Consider the following 16509-nt stretch of genomic DNA (forward strand, 5'->3'; position numbering starts at 1 on the left):
TGTCTGCCTCAGACAAGCGTTAAATTCAGCCCTACCACTAGCAGCTGGTGAAGCTCAGTGCTAACGGATACTATGCAAGACAATCTGCCCTGGTCCTACTCATCATCCATCTCCACATCTCCTAGATACTTGCCAGCTACATCTCTCCTCAGCATCATTTTGTTTTAAGTAAAGGTATGTAATTAACATAGTTGAGCACCTTACAGAGAATTCCAGGAGTTAACACTGGACCCAAATTAGATGTTTTGGTCACATAAAGTGAACAACATAATGGAGACAAATGCCACCTCCTTCAAGGTCCTGATGAGCTAAAACCTCCTACTGAAAAACCTAAACTGAGGCAACGAGCTGAGCTGTTTTGCCCTCCCAAAGTCCAATGCTCCCAGCTCCGCACTCTAACATGAGTTTGGATCCCTAGGCCTCGTTTTTGCAACAAAAAAAAATAAGCCACAGAAAAAAGCAGCACATTCCACAACTGCAGCTGCCTGCCCAGAGACCTCTGGTTGTTCTGCCCAACACGCAGTGTTCATGCACACCTACAGGAGCAGGCAGCACCTTGGCGTGCAGGATCCAGCAAGTTATTCATCTGCTGAAGCTGAAGAGCATGAGAGATGGGAACCATGACACTGAGAGTTACATTTGAGGGTTTTATTAGTTGTTCTTCTGCAGAATCAAAATATTTAGCAAATTACTTTAAAGATTCCTCAAGACTGGTGATATTTTATGTATTTAGAACTTGAACAATGTACAATGTAATACTTTGAACTATCAAAAACAACCCAAAACCTGATTTCCAGTACTAGGTGTTATTACATAATTCTATAGCAGTGTGAAAAGTGGAACTAATGCAGTGAGTATATTTGTTTTAAAGAAAGTGCTTGAAAGAAACCTCCTGCATCACACTGAGTATTATTTAAAACAAAAAGATAACTGATTTCCTAGCAGGGCATTGTCTTAAATATCCTACAAGCCTGGGGGATTAAGAATACCGAGCCCAAGCTCTCTGCCTTCAGGTTCAAGAACCAACAAGTTGCAGGTCCAGGCAGAGTTCACAGCTTACCTGTTTCAAGAGAACTTACACACCACTCAGCATTGGATGCTCATGTCTGGCAGAAGTGTTGGATGCATGGGTAAAAAAAAAAAACAAAACAAAAAACAAACAAACCAAGAGGAACAGCTTCTCTCTTTATGCATAGCGACAGTTTCTGAACCAGTGTTTTACTAAGTTACAGACTAACCTTCAACCAAAAAATAAAACTCCATTGCACTAAAGGTCAAATTTAACCAGTTAATCTGGACTGCGACACAGTCAAGTAATTCAGTACAAGCAGACACCATGAAAGCAGCTTCAAAGAACCAAAGCATCCTAGAATCAGATATTCTTCTGTCCAACTCCAGTGCAACAGTGAGGAGGGGAGAAACCACTCCCATCTCTACCTATGTACAATTCCAGTAGAGGTTGGGCAGTGTAAACTCTCTGTGGCCAAGCTGGAAAAAGGAAACTTAGGAAAGGACACTTTAAAAATTTAATTTAAGAAAGAAAGTTGGCTCTCAGTGGAAAGAGAAATGCTGGAGTGATGCGCGCAGGCGGGCTTGCTCAGTCATTCTCCCTTATATGCGAAAAGCTGGGCTCCTTCCTGCCAAGAGCAAGTCACACTGGATGTGAAGGTGGCGGGGCTGGTCCTGCTCTGTTGCACGCCGAGAATCCAGGAATGTGTTTTCAGCTGGCTCCTGCACGGGCCATTAGATCTTCCAAAGCATTGTGTTGGTCGTTGTTATGTAATAATAAGACCTCTTTAATGTCTTTTAGTTCAAAGCCCATTTCTTTAAACTGACTCATTAGTTGCAGAAGTTCTGTGATCTGAAAGACACAGATAGTCCGTTATTTGCAAGAGAAAAGAGAATCCGTGCTTGGTGGAGGTTTAGCACAGAGCCTGTCTTCAGCGACTGGGCACCCCACGAGGTGGATTCCTTCTCCCCAAGTTCCAGCTCTGTTTGGAGAAAGTCCACTCACACCAGAGCCGGCAGAAGCTCTGGCTGCAGTAGCCCACAGGGCCTCACCTTCAGTCCCCTGTGTCTGCAGTCCTGCATTTCCAAAATCCTCTTCAGCAAAGGCACCAAAGCTCAGTCTGTGGGGGTGTCTCTCTCCCAGTAGGAAGTATATCAGCCTGGCCCAATTTGGGCTCCCAGAAATGCTGATCAATAGCACCCTGCTCCCTCATCCAGCAGCTCCTGCTGCATCTGAGGTTTTTTTTAAAGTTACTTCCACTTGGGGAACAGTACAGTAGCCCTGGCTATCAACTGGCTTCTCAGATCTAGGGCAAAACTGGGGGATTAGCACAAACCCTATTGGACACACTATGTACGATACTACCAGCATGAACCACAAATCCTCCCTGAGCTTTGAAAAAAATGAAATCACAAGAAATGCATCAGCTGATCAGACTTTTATGAACCCTCTGCCATTTATAGTGCCTCCGCTCCACTCCAGGGGTAAGAAAAAAACCAAAAACAAGCAAGCAGGTTGAAATGGGCAATCAGGAGATTAGCCATTTCCACTTTGGGGGCTAAGCCAGTCACAAATGTGTTTCCTGAACTCAGTTACTTCTCCCATCTTCACACTGTTGTTCCTCTGTTTGCAAGCTCATCATTAAGTCCAAGAAAGGCAGGAAGGCACATAAATGTCTGGGGAGGGTTAGGTTGCACCTCTAAAGGCTAACAGACATTAAAAGATACCGCTGTCCTCTGCCCTCTGCTACCCATTCCTGCCTCTGTACTTCTGGTGCTGGTAAAGCAACCAATGAACCAACCCCAAAAAACATATTTTCCAGCTTCTTGCAGAGCCAGCCCTAACCCAATTTGCTAAGCAGGCAGGCAGACCTTTGTACAAGGAAGAAAATTCACGGCCAGGACAGCCTGGCAGGGTTTGAAATATAATTTGCTGCTTCTGAAGTTAACTGTCTCTGGACCAAGCACCTCACCCACAAAAGAACTCTGGGTTCAAAACATTACAACCAGAATAAGCAGGGTCTTTAAGAAATCCTGTCCCCATGAAAATGCTAATGCTTTAACACATATTCGCTTTATCACTGCAAGGATGTCCTTTGGCAGTCAGTTTTGGAAACAAGACAGCATTACCATGAAAGCCAGAATTACATCAACCAGAGGAATTGCTACTGGAATTCCCCATCACGGCGCATTCTCTCTATTGCTTAGCATGTTGCACCCTCACCTTCTCCTCTGAACACTGGTGCATTTCCAAAGCTGCTTCAACAAGAAGTGGATCAAAGCCCTTCTCACAAAGCTGTCCATGTGCAAACAGGTAATCCAAAACCTGTGGGGAATGAAGAAAAGAAACTAAGTTTGCAGAGTGGCATTTGCAGTGCATGGTTGGATACCATCTCTGTATGTGCAGAGGGGCTGAGCACGACTCTACCCCAGGCTTTGCTGGGGACTGGATAAAGTCCTTCCTAGCAGAGTCAAAATGCTCTTTACGCAAGAGCTTGCTCAGAGAAAACAGACGAACCCTTCTGTCCTCCTGTGCTCTCCCGCCAGCTGTGAATGTCATCTTCCACTCTAGTCAAAGCAGTTTCAGAAGCCTATCTTTAGCCTTCCGAGCCTGATCACTGAGCAGAAGACAGAAGTTAGCTGTGCTTTTTATACTACAAGTTCTTAAAATGAAACTGTTGGTCCAGCAGTCAAGGTATGTCAGCTTTTAGCTTCCACTCAGACAGCTGCAAGAGCTGATGCAAACTGAAAGCAGTCAGCCTTTTAAGATCAACTCAGCATGCCGGTGAGTGAGCTGCAAATCCCAGCTCACACCCCCAGAAACTGCAGCTAAATTTCCTATCCGTCCTAAGCTTTGAGAGGTACGGGGAAAGGTCAGATACGTAATAAAAGGTATGCAAAAGAATACAGCCTGCAAATACAGCAGGATTTAAACTGCCCTCCGAAAGGACATTTTTTCCATTTGATACTACAGTTCACTCCAGCACACAGCTTAAACTGCTCTTGATGTGTAAGTAGTTGGCAAGCAGATCAGCTCCACAAGCAGAAGTCACTGGGACACTCCTCCTCCCCAGGCACAGTCCCACCAGGCAATGCTCTGCACAGCACACAGCCTGCCTAGGGTCAGCACGGAAAGTTTGGCCACGCTCTCCCCACTTTAAAGTGTTTGTTTGAAGTGGATCCAGGACCCAGAGCCACGCTTCACCCTGCAGCACTTTATGCTCTGTGACCTGGTTTTAGCAAGCATTTGAGGCAACACACGAGGCAGGAAGCACCACAACCAGAGCGCACAAAAGAAAGTCGGTCAGTGGTGCCTTGCTAGAGCCTTTCAAGGCTGTCTTAAGCCTCCAGGGGCTAATCTCTCTGCAAGGAGAGGCGTCAGCATTGTAACCCCTTCTGCTCAGAATAAGGGAGTTTGGCTGCTTTTTTTGTCATACAGCACTAAGCATGGCGTAGAGACACACTAAGCTTCCTTTGGAAGGTTTTGTGGCTCCTGGGAAGACCCGGTACTTCTCCCAGCTTCACATAGAGCTAAGGGCCCATCCCAAGCTCAGTGCAGCTCCGACCCAGCACCCACAGGTGTGGCTGACTCAAGCAGTCTCTCATCAGAAACAGGCACAGACACTATTTTCTTTGGTCTGGGGAGTCTTTACTGCCAGGTGACAACTTCTTTAGCAGTTCATATTGCAGCGGCTACAGGCTCCAACCTCCTGTTAGAATAAAAGTATTCCCCCCTATCCATTTTGCAAACCCAAGGTTGTTTCCCAGCAGAATCAGCATCCAAGCAAAGGTTTCTTTCCCGTTGCACAAGCTCTTACCTGGTCTATGTTCTGTCCCTTCTTCTTCATGGCTTTCAGGACGTTCTCAGGCGAGTATCCCATGTTGACGACTGTCTCTATGCACTGCCTCTCACTAGCAGAGAGGGCCTGCTGTAGCTCAGGAGTGGGGCTACCCAACCACTTTGTGCAGCTGGTGTTATTGGGCACTTTAGACACTGGGAAATTTTGGTGTGTTACCTAAAGGGGAAAACCCAGAGGCTGAGGTGATGGTGGTCATCTGCATCCCCACATCCCGTTTCTTGCTGTTGCAGAACCACGGTACCCTATGTAATTAAACCAAGAGGCTTTCCAGACTGCCCTTGGGAATTTACTCACTGTTAGGATGAAACCAAGAAGTGCACATAGTCTGTCTCCCACCACACTCTTTTTTACCCTCAAAACAACAATCAACAACCCAGATTCTTCACAATATACCCTCTCCTACTGGTGGGACCAAAACCTTTCAATACCCAACTTTTGCAACAGTTGAAGGTCCTTATGATATAGCCAAACTCTGTACCTCAGAGGAAGCACGGATATTGCTTCCTTCACCCCAGGTTTGCTCATCACCTATGATTTTTTGTACTCAAAGGAACACTGCTTTTGGAGATTCTCAGAAACACGATCTAGTGCAAGCACACAGGTATTTGGGAACTTACCACAGGGATTTCTGTTTCCTTGTAGTCTGGGTGTACCTGTTGGACAACACATAAGATGACTATAAGCATTATGCGCCAGTGAGCAGAATTTGGTACAGCTGTGGGAGAAGACTTTTATGGGAGAGATCTGGGAATAAGTCTGCCATACTAGGGAGACTTATGGTCTGATCAGGCTTGCACATGTGAGATGCAGACATTATACAGTTGTGTGTAGTTATAGCACAGCCATCATAAGGATTGTTTCTTCTCTCAGCACTCTACAAACGGATTATACTCCAAGAAGGCCATGCTGCCCCTCATAATAATTGTAAGCTTGTTTATTCTGTCACTGTAAAAGCTACATGTTCATACAGCTCAGTGTAACACGCTGGCTCCTGTTCAGCTCTTGACCCAGTGCTATGCAGCCCAAGTGACAGTGCCTTGACTTTTTGACCATGAGAAGGGGTAAGAGAAACATATACCCCTTTTCTACTCTCAAAGCACTCCATTTCATACACTGTACATGAGCAATGTGGCACACTGGCTAAAAAGAGCATGTGATTTTTCTACCAACACTCAACAATTGTTCCTATTTCCAGTGTGCCAACAAGGCTGGGTAACGTTCCCTGCTGTACACCTGCTCCATTTCTGCAGCACCAGGCTGCCAGAGGGCAGAATCAATCCACCGCTTTATACTACTTTGCCCAAGATAACAGCAGTGCAAAGGCAGAACTTTGCCCCACCAAATCTGCACATTTCAGTTCATCCATTTAAAAGTCTTCCTGCATTTTAAATAGAATTAGGAAAGACTGCAAGAAATCACTGTGGACCAACAGCCTCAGTTTTTTGTGTTTCTTGATACCTGTTATGCCAACATAGACTGCTTGAAAGCTTGTCCACTTCCTTCAGAAAGGCCTTCATCGGGCCCAAACTAAACAACAAAAAACTCTTTATAGAAAAACAGTTCTGAAAAAATCTATTAGGATTTTGACAAATTCCACCTATTTGCAAAAAAAAAAACAAAACCCAAACCACCACCAAAGAGGTTTTGTTCTGCATTTCTGACCATTTTCATCTCCAGGGTAAGAATTTCTCTTCTAGGAGACAAAGCCTGAGGAATCATATTCAGTTTGATGGACTGGTTTACCCAAGAACCTCTCCTCATGGTGGTAGAGGGGTTCAAAGCTCTTTGCACACACACTCTCCAGGCACTTCTGCCAGAGCAAAAAGCACTAGAATATGGGATACATATTCTATGAAATGGGGGTCTGGAGTAGCCCTGAAATCAGCTGGTTACCAAATTGAAAGATGATGCTTTGTTATTGATGCTGCAGCCAGGAAAACCAAAACTGCTTCTGACACCAGAGATTCGAGAATCTGGGAAAACCAACTCTTCCTTCTCAACCTGTGTGAGCTTGACAACCTGTGCTTGTGGTCAGTGTCTTCCAGCAGAGGAGGAAAACACCTAAAGGAATTGCAGGGCACAACGCCAGGACTGGTCACTGAGCAGCCATGCTATGTTATGTCTCAAACTTCCATTTCAGTGCCCTTAAAGAAGCAGACATGCAGCACTTTCAGTATGTGGCTGCGCAATATATCTTATTTCAGGGACTTCATACAGAGGCCGTGAGCCCTCGCGGCAGCTGGTGTGCCTGCATACATCATGCTATGGCAGCAGCATATATTCTGAATGTACATGAATGAGTACCCCCTCCTCCCGTAACCAGAGATTTCTCTAAATAAAATGCATTGTGCTACTTAGGTTTCTGACCAGCTTTGTCAAACTCCAACCCGTTGCCTTCCCTAGTCATTTCTCCCTCTGCCAATGCTGCAAAAAGCAAACCAGTGAGCTTCATAAAACAGCAGAGAGGGGACCACCCAGGACAGAATCAGTGCAGCCTCAGAGAAATCACAGGTTTATTTCCATCCAAAAAATCCAAGATTCAATTCACTGGTAAAGCATAAACTCCAGTAGTAACTCCAAATCCAAACTTACAATTTCCAGTCTTGTGGGAAAAAAAATTATATATAAAAATCACTGTAGGATATGCTGGGACAGGTAAGTGTCCTGAGGCTTTCTAAAAAGGACAGGCTTATTCTTGTGTAACCTTGCAGAAAAGAGATGCATGACCCTACTGGTCCCAGCCACAGGCATGACTGTGAATTCCTTCTATCATGTTCATACTCTGAGGATCTTTGTTACATTTACTGCAATACTTTTGTTGAATTTACTTCAATTTCTTGCAGCTCAGCTGTCATTTTCCAGCCACTGGGACCATACTGGGAAATATGAAACAAGCATAGTCTGAAGTCTTGGAATTTAAACAGAAATAACTAGTTTTATCAGCATACCTATTTCTGGGTTTGCTACTTCCAAAACAGAAGACGTTTCAAATTAAGATCCTTATTACTTCTCCTAGTAAGTCTATTTTTTTGTTTATCAGTTTGTACCTTTCCTTACAGCATTTTCAAAAATATACCTTCCCTCTTGATCTTTAATAAGTTTTAATCCAGCACAGAGATTTGAATAGCGAGTGAAAATTTGGCCATCTGCATGTACATCTATCTAGTTGTAAGTGATCTTGCATGTTAATCCCTAGAGATGTGTCATGTGTCACACTTCGAGGTTTCACCTCTGAGCTACACATAATCATACAATTGCCTCTCAAATCTGTGATCTGTAGCAGTGAGCAGTTGCTCAGCACATTGCTGCTTCTGCCAAAGTCTACTGTATTAAATTTGTTATAGTGTTCAGTAAGCAGCTGTTCTGCTGTGCTCTGATGAATACACAGTTGCCAGAATACTGTATTTTGCAATTAATAGTGCATTTACCTAAGCCTGAAAAGAGGTGAAAGCAACAGGAGAGAAGCAGAGTCACTTGGTTCAGAGCACACGGTGTCACACAAAAACCTACAGTACGCCAGTAAGACCACAGAACCACTGCTTATATTGGACAGAAGAAACTGGATTATTTTAGAGCCAGCTAGAGGATTTGACTATACAGCTTTCACTAGGTGTCCCGGTTTCAGCTAGGATAGACTTAATTTTCTTCCTAGTAGCTGGTATAGTGTTATGTTCTGGATTTAAGATGAGAATAATGTTGGTAACACACTGATGTTTTCAGTTGTTCCTAAGCAGTGTTTATACTAACTCAAGGATTTTTCAGCTTCTCATGCCCAGCCAGCAAGAAAGCTGGAGCGGCACAAGAAAAGACAGCCAGGACAGCTGACCCAAACTGGGCAAAGGCATATTCCATGCCATGTGCTGTCATGTCCAGTATATAAACTGGGGTGGGACAGATCATTGCTCAAGAACTAACTGGGCATTGGTCAGTGAGTGGTGAGCAACTGCATTGTGCGTGACTTGTTTTGTATATTCCAATCCTTTTATTATTACTGTCACTTTATTATTGTTATTATTATCATTATTATTTTCTTTCTTTCTGTTCTGTTAAACTGTTCTTATCTTAACCCATGAGTTCTACTTTTTTTTTTTTCCCCCGATTCTCTTCCCCATCCCATTGGCTGCATGGTGCTTAGTTGCTGGTTGGGGTTAAATCATGACACTAGGCTTCCTGAATATTGGTGTCCAGATCTTAGGTTCTTTGGAAAAAAAGCCCACGAGCTTACTCAAATCTTTGCTCTTATTCACAAAGAGGCAAAGACAACAGCTGGCATGAAGTTAAATGTCCTCAAAGTAATTTTAGGACTTGCTATAAGTTTGAGGAAATGAAGTATCAGCCTCCTGTCTCAGAGCCGTACAGCAACGAACTGTAACGTTAGCAGTCTGAGGTGATCTTCAAAACTGGTTTTGGCATCCACCAAGCAATCCTTCTATCCTCCTTCACAAGGAAGAGGGTAAATACCAGATTTCAGACCACCATTCTCCTCCTTTTAAAGATCAGATTTGAAAAGGATCTCAGGAAGAAAATTTAAAAAAAAAAAAAAAAAAAGACATTTATATCACTGTGGGTCAACTGCAAACACTTTTTTCTTTTCTGAATGACACAGCACATCTGTGGGTTTTAATCTATTATTGCTTCTATTCCTTGAAAAGGCTGCATCTCCCTTTATTTCCAGCAAATTAACAAGCAAGCTGAGGAACAAATCTAGAAAAGATTTAACTCAAAACCTAATAGCACTTCAGAATCTGACATATCTCGGGTAAGAGAGAATGCAGGACTGTACAAAAGAAGGTATCTTAGACGCTTCACTCAAAGGTGTGCAACTATGAACAAGATCTGAAAAGCTGAAAGAAAAACCATCAGAAATGGTCTAAAAATATCAGATTTTGGGGAAACCCGCAGGGTAATAATCTGAGGTTCAGAACTGCCAGCATGAAGACCTGTTGGCTTGATCAATCTGCCATGTAAATTAAGAGGATCTACACATCACTCCCATTAAGTGAAACTAAAACCAAAGCCACAGGACATTTCAGAAACAACATTTGCCTCCGCACCTCCACCTCTCCCCAGCAACCCCACTTCTAATCCACTGCATGTTTACCGTAGTCACTGTGCTTTGAGATGATTCTTCTTCTGTACAAACTGTCGGCACAGCCAGGGAAGGCAGCCTGGATGACGAGGATAATGTTGATGTCTCCATGCCACTGTCCTCATTTAGAGCGGAAAGACCAACCATATGGTGTCCATTCAGTTCACTAGCTTTACTCTGAGCACAGGTCTGCAAAGAAGTGAGCAAAGTGCCATTGCGGAGACAGGTAGCGCTGTGGAAAGTGCTTGTGAGCTTTGATGATTTTTGATCACTCTCATCGCAGTCAAGTTTAGGAAAGGACAGGGATTTGATATTGCTCACTGAAGTGATAGGGGACAGGGACACTTTGGAAGACAAGGACATCTTTTCACAGTTTCCCAACTGTGGTAAAGTGATAAAGCCATTGGGTTTGTGAAGGGGCTTGAAGTCCAGCGTGGCCCTTTCTATGGATGCCAGAACTTCCTCATCTTGCAACACAGACTCAGACCCTCCTTTGGGCAAGGTACTATCTAACAGCTGGGCAACAATTGGCCCAGTAGTACCAACATGAATTTCAAGAATATTTTTTAATTCCTCTTTATCATCAATAGTTTTTAATTCCAGTTTGTCAAATGGGTCTTCTTCACATTCAAAATCAGCTGGGTTGAAGTCTGCTTTTGGACAAGGTGGACTGAGAACCTTTTGCTTCACAGAGCTGCTGTTGGCTGGTGTGGGAGTAAGAATATTATTATGCTGCAGGCTAGCGAGGATGGGGTTAATAGGAGGAGGCATGGCCTCAGGGCAAGGTCCCTCTGAGAACCCCATTTTGTTGCTGTCCTCTGGAGCTGCTTTTGAGCTTGCTAGCGCTTCTTCTGCCTTGCGCTCGGCTTCTCTCTGGGCAGCTTGAATTTTTTTGGTATCTTCAGCCCACTCAATTGTTTTCTTTTCCAGTGAGAAGTCATACTGACCGGGGGTGGAGGGGAAAGCAGAGGAAAAAAAATTATAAGGATCATAGCCACTACTTCTAACAGCAACATAAGTAACATGGAATAAGAGCTACATGAATTACCATGGACAGGCATCATTTTTTTCCCAGCATCTCTTGTAGCCTGACAAAGCTAGAAGACACCAGAAGTAGTTCATTTTGCCTCCAGCAGCAAAACCTGGCTACAGTCTGGATTAGAATATCTATTTTGCCTCCCTCCTACATTTAGTTTTGATTTAGAGCTACCAATCATCCCAAGATCAGTTTCACAGCCCTCTCACCCTCTCCCCCCAGGACAATGGCTGTAGCAAGGGGATGTCTAATGTGTTACTGGATGGACAATCATACCCAGATCTGACAGTACTGAACTACCCCCGTCCACAAGTTCCACAAGTCATTCAAGACTGCAGCAGAGTATTTTTGCATCCAAAGACCAAGACAGTATTACTCAGTTCCCCCTAAGAAATTCCTAAGGGACTTGATATTAGTTTTACACCCACTGGTTTAAGAGGTATTGGTATTCATAATGCAGTGCCAGTGGCTCACCAGCCAAAGGGGATATACTGGCTACACCAATGATGACAACTACCTGCAGTAGCAGATTTTGCTGCAGTTACTGGTATGACAGGATCCCAAGAGCTTTTCTCATTTAACATAAGTTCCTTCAGGGCCAGGTTAGCACAGGAAAGCATTTGTAAGCTACTCACTATGAGTTTACTGGCCACCGTAGTGGCTTGGTTGAGAGGACAAAGTTCTGAACAGACTAAATCTACTTAAAGTTTAGTATCTTCGGAAGAATGAAGAGCCTCAAATGCTCTTTAAATAACCACAAAATGTTCAGAGAAGACAGCCTACAAGCTAAGTCCAGGGTGCAGTCAACCCTGGACAAGAAGTCATAAGATATCCTTGCCAGGATAATGACACATAACCAAACAGGAGTGCTCTTGCCATGGGACTGCTAGATCATACAAATTCCTAGCTCTAAAGAGCAACAAGCCAGCAAGGCTTGCTAGGTCTCTACTAGGCTTTTCTGGGACTCACTATGTGTTGTGCCACATCCCGTCCTATAGCAAGCTCCAGTGAGATCCTCAATACTTGTTGTTTCAACTGTATTAACAGTTTTCCCTTCCTTTAGCTCTAAGACTCCAAGAGGTGTGATACACAATTTATCAGCAAGGTGACTGTTGCTGAAAAACAACCCACTGGCAGAAGTGCTGTGCACTACTCATTACACGTTCTTTGCTATCTGAGCAGAGCTATCGTAGTTTTGTGTGTGTATATGTATATGGTGATATATGGCCAAAATTGACCAAAGGCATAGAGATATTTTTTTTTAAATACTAAAAAAATGGGGTTATTCATATAAAAATGTATGGCTTTGGTCAATTTTGCTTCCCTGCACCTCTTTTTTTTTTTTTTTTTTTTAACAGCTCTCACTACAGCTGTAAAAAAGTCAAATTGCACTGCCAGATGCATAGTCTACATAGTTGCATCACATTAAGGTGCTGCAGTCCAATTGGGCATACTACACTGGAGCCTCAGCTTGGCAGGAAAGTGGAGACATAGCACAACGAAGCCAGCAGTAGAACATTACAGCCTCCTTTATCTCTCCCACACCAGCTTAATTGGGTGGAAATATGTGTATTAGGTATCATTTAACAGTTATACTGAAAAAGCCATAATGTAGGGTAATAGGGTAATACACAGGGCAGGAAAAAAAAAAAAGCAGAACCATCTACAGCAATCTGTCACAGCTGAAGTGAAAACAATCATGAGTTGGGACTCATCAAGGAAAATCATGGATCCAAATGAGAAAACATAGTTCAATTAGATTTCATGTATCACAACCTGCATTTGGAGATTAGATTTTCAACAGTTATGCTAAAGCAACTGATTTTATGCTACCAAGAGTTGATGGTAACACAGACCTCAGAGACCTGGAAGCCCTCTGTACCAAGCTGTAACCTGTTTGCCCTACAGCTGGAAAAGAATTCTCACTCAGAAATACCCAGACAACGAAAACTGGAGATTTGTTTCTTCATCACACTATTGTGAGAACCCATAAAATATGGTCATAGAAACACTTGCTACCCTCATACAAGATTCTGCAAGTATGCCATAGCATGGGCATATCAGTTCTTAGCATTTTTCCTCTTAAAAATGCTACTCAAATGTAGTCAGGGTAACATTTAGACCTATAACTATTACCCAAAAACATTGTGCTTTTTCGAAGTAGATACACTAAAATAAATGCTATTAGGATTTTTAAAGCGGTAAGAAGTAGAAGCTTTTTGCACAGCCTACCATATTTTTATCTAACAGATCTTCTGCAACTACTGCCTGGCATATGAAATGACACTACAGGACCAACAAGATTAACATTTGAACACATGTGCAAACTGTGACTACTTGCCATTTACAGTACCACATGTTGGGGGCCAAGGGTGAGGGGGGAAAACAGTGAAAAGGCGAAACACATCACTTACCTGGGCTTCTCTGACAAGCTGAGAAGTATCAGGCAGGCAGAAACCAATGGGTAATCCAACCTTTGCTGGCATTTTGAATTTGTCTCCTATCTTAAATGGGACATCATCAAGATAACTGAAAGGCCCTAAGATCAAAAGCAGAAACTGTATCAAAAAAACCTTACGAGTTTAATGCATTCAATTAAGACTCACATTTCTGTATTTGGGAGCTATTTCATCTCTGCTGCCCCAACTACACCAGGTGACTAAATACAAAGTAAGTTGCTTGATCAGAAATACATTGAATCTGTTTGGACTTCATTGCCTCAGGTTTTTTTCTGGTGGTGGGTTTTTTTGCTTGTTTGTTTGGGTTTTTTTGTTTTGTTTTTGTTTGGCTTTTCTGAAATGTTCTAGCCCATAACTATTTAAAAAAAAAACCACAACATAACAATCCAACAATTGAACAGATTCTGAAGTCAATATACCCAACATCTTAGTTTCCCTTGTGACAAGACTATGCCTACACAACTGGAAGCTGAAGCTCTCCTGAACACTGTATTATGTTATGTCTCTATAAAAAGATACACGACTGTTTGTCATATTCAAAACAGGCTTTAAAATGATCCAGCTTTAGAGCAGCTAAGACAAACTAAAATCCAGGATTTGGCATACAAGTAGGAAGTAATATTTGGACAGAAGTGGTCACAAGGCAAAGCGGCCCAAAGTCTAGACACTCCAACCAAAACACAGTGAAGTATCTTAAGACTATTTAGCATAGCAATTCTGATTTTTGAAACAAGGCAATCTAACTTAATCAACTGTCTGATTTGTGGTCACTCCAACAAGATGCCTCAGACCTATTTCATGGTCCTCCATCTGTCCTTTATATCTATCACATGTGGTACTTAAAAAGTCTTTTAGGACAAAACTCTTCAGGCACCCTGCAAACTCATGAGGCAGAATCACTTAGAGCTCAACCACCTCCAAGAAGCCAGACTATAGGTTTAGTTTTCCTTGAACTGCTGTGAAGAAGTAATAGAAAACCCACAATATAAATTGCACTCAAGTTTTTCAATTAACTGAAAGGGGTCTCTTGGATCACTAGTGTTCCTCTAGCATTCATCTGTAACTTTGCTTTGAGTGTTGCAGATCCAAAAAGACATTAGTGGCAACATCTAAGATGTGTTCAGCAACTAACCTCTTGCTCAGTCAGCTGTGACTTGCCATTTTTATCTGACCCATTTTCATACTCAGATGACAGTTTAAGTACTGTTTGTGTTCCTTCACTGTTGACTCATCTACAAGGCAGTGACAGGCTCCAAAAGGAAGAGCAGCTTTTGAAAACAGGAACATCCTGTTAATTTGGAGTTAAATGTTTATGTGCTGTCATCACTTGAGCTCTCATACTAGGCACCGCACTGGCTGGTCCCAGAGTCCTGTTGGGACACAGGTGGCATTTCCTCCAGCTTTGAAACCATCGTGCTAAATAACCTATATCCCACCTGCACCACCAGGATGAAAAAACACTCCAGGCAGAATATGATACTATTTTCACTGATGGTTGCTGAGAAGCACACATTCAAACATTACACAGCACAGCATCCACATGGCACCTCACTGGCCACCAACACCACTATTTGCAACACGGCATCCAAATTGTACTTCAGCTGGCAGTTTGAGAACCTGGATATGCCAAAGTGTTTGCTTATGCAGAAATAGGAACAGTGGCAGCCTTTGCACTGGGAGTGGTAAATCATAGCCAGATCAAAGACAACTAGAGCTCCCAACTGCTCAGAGTCTGGTCTGACTGCTGCTACTATGCTCTACTTAGTCCCACTGGCACAAGTCCTGCTCTAAGCAGGATGATCCAAGCGAAGCAGGATTACCTCTCTGCACCGCTCTCACTGCCCAAATTGCTCACTGTGCAAATACTTGTCTTATTAGACCTATTGACACAGTAAGTGGTAGATACCTCCCCTTGCATAGCTGCCGCCTTTGCCTGAAATAGATACTAGCCAAAGAGGGTACGAGCATACATTGTGATATTTATGTAGCAACACTCTTTGTTCTGGTACAGTAAAAAAAACCCTACGCACACCTAGACTAGATGGATTGCATTGAAGACTGCCAGTTTAACCACAGCAGCTAGATTAAGGAATAAAAACCTTCTAGTTTCTTCCCAACATACTGATTTTTTAATAACAACCACTGCTATAACGTCATCTTGAATATAACTCTGCTACAAAACCTGCAAGCACACATTAAGAAACACACCAAGTGTTTCACAACATTTGAGGCAAAATGCTGATGCAGATAGTATTCACTTTGTTCCAGCCCAATCTGAACCGTACTAGTCTAGTGAAGTTAAAATCTGATCCAGAAAGCCAAGAACCCTTTTCTTTTTGTGAACAGCTGAACCTTCTGCCTGAACACACTGCAAATTGTTTTAAATGGCAAATTCTAAAGCAAAAAGCAAAACCTACATATAGCAAGTATTATGCAAGCCACTGTTTCAATAGTCACATGTTCAAGTGAAGTAATTAAAGGGTTTTTATAACTGTTATTTAATATAGCTGTTAGCCACTTCACCCTTTTAGCAGTTAAAACCATATTGAGGAAGTTCTGAGAATAGTCCTGGCAAAACTGTACCCGCCAGTCTGATCTCTGACACTGCAAACCACATGATATTCCTGGCCCAAGGAACTACTACAACAGTAAGACTTCCCCCTGCTTTAATGCAACATGGAAATCACTGGCCAACTCACAGAAGTGTCCTCCAGTTTGGTAGCAAAATGGAAACATTTCAGATAAAACCAGTTACCAGTTATGAATGGGGAACAGTTTTGAAACCACGTGGAACTTAGTTTTTGTGGTCACACAAACCACACTTCAGTAATTTTCAGAAATTGGAGTTAAAAGCTTTCAAGTTGTATAGTGACAATAACAATACAACAGCAATATTAATGCACTGCATTTGGTATAACCCACACTTTTTGTGCAACAGATGAGAGCTGCATTTCTAGATGCCACTAATTACTAGAACTTAAGATTGAACTTGGAATTATTCAAATGACAGGACAGCATTTGAAGTTACATGCTTAGGCATAGTTACAGGTGTATGCT

General features: G+C 42.7%; 1 protein-coding gene across 3 annotated transcripts in view; it reads right to left on the reverse strand.

Annotated features, from left to right (window-relative positions):
• Positions 1-633: 633 nt before the first annotated feature.
• The window catches only part of UBAP1 (ubiquitin associated protein 1), a 43875-nt gene continuing 27999 nt past the window's right edge, over positions 634-16509 (reverse strand). For all 3 annotated transcript variants that reach the window (XM_069777741.1, XM_069777742.1, XM_069777743.1), the window contains exons 3-8: positions 13408-13532; positions 9970-10899; positions 5486-5521; positions 4827-5024; positions 3233-3334; positions 634-1861 (exon numbers count right to left, since the gene is read on the reverse strand). In XM_069777741.1, coding sequence (XP_069633842.1) covers positions 1721-1861; positions 3233-3334; positions 4827-5024; positions 5486-5521; positions 9970-10899; positions 13408-13532 — 1532 coding nt within the window. In that variant the 3' untranslated portion in view covers positions 634-1720. The remainder of the gene's footprint in view (positions 1862-3232; positions 3335-4826; positions 5025-5485; positions 5522-9969; positions 10900-13407; positions 13533-16509) is intronic.

This window comes from Haliaeetus albicilla (genome assembly GCF_947461875.1).
Source record: "Haliaeetus albicilla chromosome Z unlocalized genomic scaffold, bHalAlb1.1 SUPER_Z_unloc_1, whole genome shotgun sequence".
Classification (NCBI taxonomy): domain Eukaryota; kingdom Metazoa; phylum Chordata; class Aves; order Accipitriformes; family Accipitridae; genus Haliaeetus; species Haliaeetus albicilla.